Source organism: Hippopotamus amphibius, chromosome 11 (genome assembly GCF_030028045.1).
Source record: "Hippopotamus amphibius kiboko isolate mHipAmp2 chromosome 11, mHipAmp2.hap2, whole genome shotgun sequence".
In the NCBI taxonomy this organism is placed as follows: domain Eukaryota; kingdom Metazoa; phylum Chordata; class Mammalia; order Artiodactyla; family Hippopotamidae; genus Hippopotamus; species Hippopotamus amphibius.
In genome coordinates, this window is record NC_080196.1 from 102,709,605 (window position 1) to 102,718,178 (window position 8,574).

At 41.4% G+C, this 8,574-nt stretch overlaps 1 protein-coding gene across 1 annotated transcript; it reads right to left on the minus strand.

Moving 5' to 3' along the window:
• Positions 1 to 818: 818 nt before the first annotated feature.
• On the minus strand, positions 819 to 7,058 carry LOC130831429 (serpin B3-like). The gene is made up of 7 exons (XM_057699554.1): positions 6,879 to 7,058; positions 6,184 to 6,240; positions 4,843 to 4,971; positions 4,462 to 4,579; positions 3,241 to 3,383; positions 2,795 to 2,950; positions 819 to 1,229 (listed from the first exon to the last, which is right to left on the minus strand). The coding sequence occupies exons 1-7, from the start codon at positions 7,041 to 7,043 to the stop codon at positions 819 to 821; spliced, it is 1,179 nt and encodes a 392-aa protein (XP_057555537.1). The 5' UTR covers positions 7,044 to 7,058.
• Between the last annotated feature and the right edge of the window lie 1,516 nt (positions 7,059 to 8,574).

An 8,574-nucleotide genomic window follows, 5' to 3' on the forward strand; every position in this document is an offset into this window, starting at 1 on the left:
TAGGAAATAAAAATTGTCAGTACTTGACATTTATATATTGGTGTACTCCAGGGTCATATCTTGGCCCTCCTTTCTTCTCACTTTATTTTCTCCCAGTAGGATCCCATCTTTACCGTTAGCTACAATTACCATATTTCTCTCAGTATCTAAAAAATTTGTATCATCTCTCTTACTTATCAGTTCATAACCCATTTCTGAGTTCTAGACTGCTGTATTAAATTCTAAACATGGGTTACAAAGCATGTCATGTTCTAGTAACTGCCCACCTCTTCAACCTCATCATGCTCTATTTTGAATTTTTATGATGATAATACATCTCCAAATTATCTCCCCTATATGTGGTGGGTCACTTGCACTTTGTTGAAAATTTAAAAAAAAGGAAAAGCAACAAATGAGATGAACAAATTGTTGTTTTATTGATAATGCACTTCAAGAAATCAAGAAATTTAGAGAAGTAAGGGTCCCTAAATTCACCTAAATTCAAATTAATGTGGGTGTCTAGGTGAATAGGTTGGAATAGTGGATATAAGTTTGAAATAGGAGGTATGATATTTCAAACTTAGCAGAAGATAGAGTGTTGAAATAACCTTTTAAAATATAGTGAACATTTTGTCCAAAGAGGAGTTATCATGGAGAGATAGAGTAGGATTACATGTGTTTGTAGAAGGAGAGACAGACAGACATGGTGTTTCAACCAACACATTCTTAGTGATGACTATGAGGTTGGAAAGGAAAATGAATCAGGAGAACCTGTTACTTCCAGCAATCAGTGCTCGGGAACAACTCTGGGAATGTCCCTGAGTGTAGCCGCCGGCTAATCACACTTCAGGGGCAGAGACTCTGCCGTAGAAGAGGATGGTGTTGGTCTTGTTGTGCTTGATGAAGAAGAGGAAAGGGTGGTCACAGTGGAAACTCTCATAATGTGGTAATGATGTGATACCAATGCTTATGCCTGTTGCAGCTGCAGCCTCCGTGCCCTCCTCATTCACCTCCACATAGGACTTGTGGATGACATTTGACACCACCAGGCCACCTGCGCTGCTCATGCCTGAGACGTCGGCTTCCTGGTCACTGAAGGCGGCCACCATCCCCAGGGCTCTCAGCGGGTCATTGAGGCTGTAGCTCGCTTCCACTTTGAACCGAGGTAGGTGTAAATCCACGAGTCCCTCCTTCATATTCTGTGGGCTCGTCCACTCTATTAACTTCTCAGCAGTGAGCTGATCTTCAAGCTGTAACAACGGAAAAGGGAACAAGTGGCAGGATTCTCAGTGGACACTGAGCCCCCCAACACTGGATTGAAATGTGTGGGAAAACTTTAAGAGTAGACATAAATACAGGAGATTGTTTCTTAGGTTTTATGTGAGCAGGCAAAAATAACAGAGTCCTGAATATATATTATATGATCAAATGTGTTCTTATATATTCATGACTCTGCTCTTTTTATGTATATATGTACACAATACTAATCTATGCCTATGTATACATATCTACAGAAATGTATCCATGTACCTATATGCACACATATATGCAACAACAGAATCGTTAGATAAAATTATTTGTAGATGATGAACCATCCACTTCTTATTCTTGTTATCTATGACCTGCTTCACTTTCAAACAGACTTCTCTTGTTCTTCTGCCTGTAAATTTTTACACAGTGCACTGACCATGTACATCCTACTTTTATACCTTTTTCTTGCTTGATCTGTTTGTAACCTCTTGCATATAGATATATATTTCTTGAGTCAAGTTTATGCTGTTACATAAGAGTACACTTAAATGGGTACTCAGTGTATGTATCTTTATTTAGTTAATATCTTTCAAGCAATCACTGCCTGTCAGTCTCTAACCTAAGCTAAGGTAATACAAACATGTACCACTGTTTCATATTTAAAATTTTTCATTGTTTTGAGCCACTTCTTAAAAAGTTATCCCTTGTTTGGAATTGTTGTTATAGGATAAAATCCTAGGACTCAGAATCCTGATGTCAGAGATAACGGGGAATTTCAACCTGGCGCAGGAAGATTCTGATGACCCTTCACATTTATTGCCACATCACTTTCCTTGAGGATTTCCAATTCCCCGTGTTAAAACATATATTTGGAGTGTGGCAAGTTTAAGGCCACTTCTGCTTCTTCATTGGCTGTTACGGTAATTGCAGATGGACTCTTATGGAATGTCTGCTTTTGCCAGATATTGTTACTGGTGTTTTTACATATTAACTTTATTATAACAATGCTAAGAGGAAAATCCTATGATCCCCCCCATTTTTTTCAACTCCTAGCAATGAGGTTTTGAATGACTTTTGAGCTCCTAGAGTCAGAATAGTTTAAAATTAAAAAATAAGCGTCAAGATCTATTTGCCCACAGTGCATAAAACCACTGTGAATTATGGGCACTGTATAACCTTTGTTGTGATAATTTCCTTGTTTTTCTGTGAGTGAACTTGCAAATATTTCCATGTGTCACTTACATATGAATGTTAATTTCCTTGTCTTCAAATGAATGGCCTGGAATATATCAGAGGTTCTTATGATTGCAAATTACTTACACGTGTACCTGTGTATATTTTTCTGTGAACTGACATTGCATAGTTTCATCAGAATACTAGTGTGACCTGTGATGTACAGATATACTCTTCATATCATACTGATACTTAAGATATTGATTTTATTTTTTTGTTCTGTGCTTGAGCTCTGCCAGCCACTACCAGCAATCTATGAGCAGCCCATACAAGCCCTGTATCATTAGGAATGTAAGCAACAGTATGAAGTTGTGGAGGTACCAGGCTTTACCTTCTGCAGACCATCTACTTCATCAGGTAGCAGCACAACCATGCTTAGCTCTTTGCATTTGTACGGTATTTCCAGGATCTTGACTTTCATGTCCACCAGTGAGGTGAAGTTGAGAAAATCGGTTTGTTTCATCATTTGCACAGATTTGCTTGTTTCCTGCAGTAAATTCATGTGACAAAGATGTAAAGTGAGCATAAGTCAAAAAAGAATATTATTGAGGTACCAAGCACATCCTCCTTCTAAGAGATGATCTGGGAAAACTGTGATTTAGAGACTAGAGTTTCTTTAACAAATGCCAACTAACTAAAGTAAAAAAAGAAAGACCAGAAAATAAACCTTGACAAATTCTATCTTCTACCTGCAGTTATATATTAATTACTATGTATTTAATTTTCACACTGAGTGTGTAGCTATGTTATGTTATATACATAAATCATAGACAATACCTTGTTCAGCCAAAATTTTTCCTCCACAGTATTTTCCGTCTTAAATTTCTGGTGCCACTGCCCCTTGAAATAGATCGCGGTCACCAGAACCAGAACGGTAGAGCTGTCAATAGAGTCTTTTGGAAACAGATCCTTGATCTTTTCTGTCAAAGAAAGAAAATCAAAGGTCTGTCACGAAAGGCACAAGGGGTTTGTCAGGAAGATGCTTTGAAAGTTACACCTGATGATTCAATATCCACACAAGTCAGCACATGAGGGACTGAGAGCCTGAACCTTTGTCCTGGTAGCAGCCTGATGGAGCCGCCCTCATAGAGACCCCCTTCCTCTGCTTGGGAAAGTGTTCAGTCTCTGTCTGTGGGGACATTGGTCATCTCACACTGCATTCTGATGAACAGATTTCAGCTGATCCTTCCACCGGTCAGCTTCCTCCCTCCCTCCCTGCCCCCTCAATAGCTCCCTCCCTCTTTTGCTTCCTCCGTCCTTCCTTCTATTATTTTCTTCTTCACTTTCTTCTTTGTTTTCTATTATTTCAAACGAACTCACTGCTCAGAGGAAATGGGCTTGAATGTTCTTTAGGACAAATGACCTGAAGGCTAAAATCTAAAACATGTGCTCAGACACCATTTCCTGGGTGTCTTCAGCTTCATTCTCCTCTTTGAATTGTTTAGGTTTGGCCTGTATTTAGGATGGAAGGGAGGACATGGTTCATAGGATGGAGATATTGTCCAGCACCTGCTGTGGTTGGGGAGGACACTGTGACCACCCCTGCAGGGTGAGGGGTGAGGAGGTGGGCTAGGCAGCTCCTGCTGCAGGTGGCAAGAAGGGTGGTTTGGAGGAGAGCTAGTCCTTTCCTAATTAGCGAAAGATAAGGGAAACCTTTTAATATTTTCCCTTATGGATGATAATTCAGAAGATAAACCTCTTATTTAAAGAAAAAGATTAGAATCAATCTGAAGTTTGAGTAGAGATGTGGCACCCACAAAGACACTGTCATCCACAGACTCAGCTGAGTTTCCAGGGAGCTGGTCCTGGGATCCCTCCTGGGCTCCCCTCTTTCTCTCTACATTGACATGGACCATTTGACTCTCTGCAGTGCCCTTCTCCATCCTCTGCAATCTCATCTCACCCCTGCTCCTGGCACCCCTGCAGGGTCCAGCCCAGTGTTCACACAGGGCAAGGACTCAACAGTAATTTTTAATGAGTGACTCTCTCATAACCTACCATTAGTTTGACTTTCCACCCAGGAATTAATCATCTTTCGACTTTCTTCTGCAGCATGGACAAAATCAGCAGATTCCACACTGGCCAGGTAAAATTTCTTCACGTTATCTATGTATTCCTATGACAGGGGAGGGAAGAAAGGAGGAATGAAGAGTAGTTTATCAGCAACTACAAAGGTATTCCCGAAGTCAATTGTGTTCAGTCATGACCACATTGAGTGCATAGTACAGTCCCTAATCCCAGTGCCCTGGTGGGCTGTCAGGACACTCCAGTGGGTGGGGTGTGGTCAGGGAGGCTCCTCTGCCTCCCCCTCCCCCATTAGGAGATGGGGACAGAGGACCCAGGATGCAGACTAAAGGCGTGAGAGGCCATGAAACTTACCTGAAGAAACACAATGCTCTTTTCTCCATAGAGCCTGTTGGCGACCTTTAGCTGGTAGGCATCACTGGGTTTCTTTATCTCAGTCAGAAGGTTTTGAAATTGACGATGAACATTTCCTGAGTTTTGAACCTTCAAAACACCAGAAAGTGAGCTCACTGGATTCTCATTGCATGTAAATGCTCCCGCCCACCCCCCCCCCGCCGCCCCCGCCACAGGTCTGTTAGATCCGTACCTAGAGTCTGGTGTCCCCACAGATGACGTTTGTTGTTGTTTCCCCATTTGGTGTATTTTGCCTCAAATATCCTTTATCATCCTTACATTTGATCTTCCAGGAAATTCTTCCTTCCTGCTCTAACATATTTGAAACTTTCCTCTTCTCAACTGGAGATGCAGCAGCATTCCACTGTTGGGTTGTATGTGAATTGTTTCAGATGGTTTGGGTTGGCTTCCCAGCTAAACTTAAGCTCCTTGAGGGCTAGTCCCATAGTGCTTGTCTAACAGTCAGCAACTGTTGAGAACATCAAACTTGTACATTTTTCTGTATTATGATAAAATGCTGTGTCAAGCTCCTTGGTGGGGTTACCTGCTTAGACCCTTTGACTGTGACCTAAGGCTGGTCACTCCTGATGCTCACACTGGAAACAGGCACAGTGTGTGCCTGGTACTCAGGGAACAGCTTCACATCAGCATCTCTAGCTCTGAGAACTAAGGAACTTCTCCAAGGAGATAGAGTCAGTTTTTCAACTCAGGCCTGTCTGCATCCAGAACCTTCCACTTGGGAGCTGAGCGTTTTGTACCATTTAGAGTATAAACCATAACTCTCAATCATTTTCCAAAACATACTTGTTCATATGCTTATTGCTCTTAATCTAAATTATGACTTAAATTAAAATTGCATAATTTTCACAACATATTGTGAGTCCTATACTTATTTTTATTCTATAATAATAATAATGCATCACATTATCAGGGTCTCCCTTATCCTGGCACTGCTGTCCTATTTTACCTGTATTTGCATGTATAGCAGTAGAGTTTTATTGCCCCTAGTTAATGGAGATGATGTCACTGTGCCTCAGGACAGTGTTATTTTGCCAGGTTCCTCATTCCTGAACAGCAGAGCAGGAACGTGAACCTAACCTTTGGGTTTCAGAGCCCTTGCTCAAGAAAACAAATATATGAAATAAGTATGTAATATGAAATGAGAAACACTCTGTCGAATCAATTTTGCCTGATTCCCGCCCCCCCAAATTTATTGTTCCCAGTTTATCTGAAGTTCCCAGTTTAAACTACGACCCTCATGGATATGTGATCTCCTTCTAGATCCAAAGTTCTGTGACTCACGGCATCTCTTGTAGTTCCTCCTGTTGTGTTTCCTGTGATTTCATTAAAGTGAAGTACCTGGAGGAGAAAGGAGAAGAGGGAAACTTTACTTAAAAAGTCTATATATACCAGAGTAAATAAAAAAAGAAATGAAGGAAGGAAGAAAGAAGAGAAAGAATGAAAAAGAACAATTCAAATAAATGAACAAAACAAAATACCAAACGAATAAAAAAAAAAAAAAAAGAAAGCAAACCCCAAAGAAACAAAATAAAAGAACAAAGAAATGTTCTGTCCAAGCATTTGCTCCTTAAGAAACACAGCCTGTGTGTGAAAAACACAACGCTGATTGATCAGCAGCCACTTCAGAGTATCCTGATTCACTTTTCATTCGTTGCTGAGGAAACATGGGAAGATGTCTCCCATGGATTTTAGTCAGTGAATCACTTCTACCTGAACTCACCATTTAAACCTTACCTCTGGTCTTTGGGCACTTGTAGGGTTCATCCCAGCTCCCAAAGGAAGTCTGGGCACAGGGAAGAGGTGGGGCGGAGCACTGGGGCAGAGTGTATGCCCCCACAGCTCTGTGCCCACCCAGTCACGGGGATGCCTACAGCTTCCTGTGCTACCCCTGAGGACAGCCAGACCTATGGTATTCTGTACACCAGCCAACACAGAAACCAGTGCAAACATTCAACATAGAGGAAGCTGCCACCTACCTTCTCAATTTCTGATGCCGTGTGTCCTTTGGCCCCTAAGGAAGTCATAGCTAAGGCTGACATGATATTGAAAGGGGAATAGAAGATATTTTCCTCCTTTGATCCTCTGATCTGTTTAAACAGCTCGACTGCAAAGTGGGTGTTTGCTTCACTGAGTGAACTCATGGTGGCTGGCCTTGGTCTGGAACTCCTGGAAAAGCATCAGATTCATTTTATAATGACTTTACTGAAGGGAAGTTTAGTGTGTAATAAGATTTTCTGAAAAGAAATGTTTTCTGTGTGGATTGTCGGATTCTGACATGGATAGCTTCCTTCCCTTTACTTTTAAAGCCTTTTTCAATGTACATGCATATATTTCATACCTAGATTATTGAAATTAGTATTTAAAGAAATCCTTTGTGAAAACCTAATAAAATATCTTTATCGTCTATTTCTTACTGGCTCTAAGACTGGGTAGACAATGCATTATAACAGATACCAAAGCCAGGACTGATGTGGTAACAGCCAGCTGTCTCCCATTAGGTGTATTCCTGCCTCTTCCTGAGGGATCTGTGGGTGCCAGACCTCCTACCCCTGATCACCTGAGCTCCCAAAGGAGCATTTAGTTTTTTTGGAGATAAATAAATTCCCTCAGGATGAAATCAGGAGACAAGTATTTTCACTTTTGCTTTGGCAGAATAAGTAACGTACCATCATACCGAAAGAAATAGATGCATGATAAAAAAAAACATAGTCATTATTTTCAGAAAGCAGGCATGCAGTCAGGCAGAGTGTCTGGAAGCGCTTACCTGTGATCCTGGAGGAAGGTGAGGCGGGCAGGCAGCCTGTCAGCCTTTGTGCCCTGGATGGTCAGGTCCTGAATATATACTCTCTCTTGCCGCCTCCCATTCCTCTCAGCAGCTGGTATTTCAAGTAAATCTGCTTCGGATTTCTTCACCCAGTATGGTCACCTTCATGAGCATGAGATCTCTATGACTAAAGACAACATTATTGTTCTATTCCCATATTTCCATTTTATTTGCAGAGGAAATCGTGACCTGCAATCACTAGCTCTTATGAAATGCATGTAGGTGCCTTTCCAATACCTATGAGAATAAAGTTAAATTCCCACTTCTTCACATGCCCTGAGCTGCTGCACCCAACTGGAACTAACCCGCAAAGAATCTTTCTTCTCTTATATGTTCATTTGTCTTTAAGGCCACTTCTAACACCAAGAATTAAAAAGCTTACATTTTCTATCTTATGTTCTGAAAGGATTTGTGCAACCTGACCATTTCCTTAAGAATTACTCCGTATACCTAAGAAAATAGCTCCAATTCTGAGCTTAAGAGACCCTGGCAACGTGTCTCAGCAGTAGGTGGAGAGCAGATAACATTTCCCTTCCCCTAAAGGCTGGACCTTGGCCGTGGTCCTCCCTGTGACCCCATCCTCCTTGCAGCCAATGTCAGAGGGTCCCTTTTTCGAAGGCCAGTGGGAAGCCCATTTCCCTGCAGCGTAAGCTGCTCTCAGTGAGAAGAATGGTGGATACAAACGGTGGCCGTTTTGGTGACAGGGGTCTAATTTGTACACAAAGATGTATCAGAAAAATAAATTGAACACCAGAATCACGGCATTTCTCAGTCACCCTGCTCTTTAGCACACCAGCTTTGGATTCATGGTCTGGACAACAGAGTCAAATTCTTGTAAGAAAAAAAGA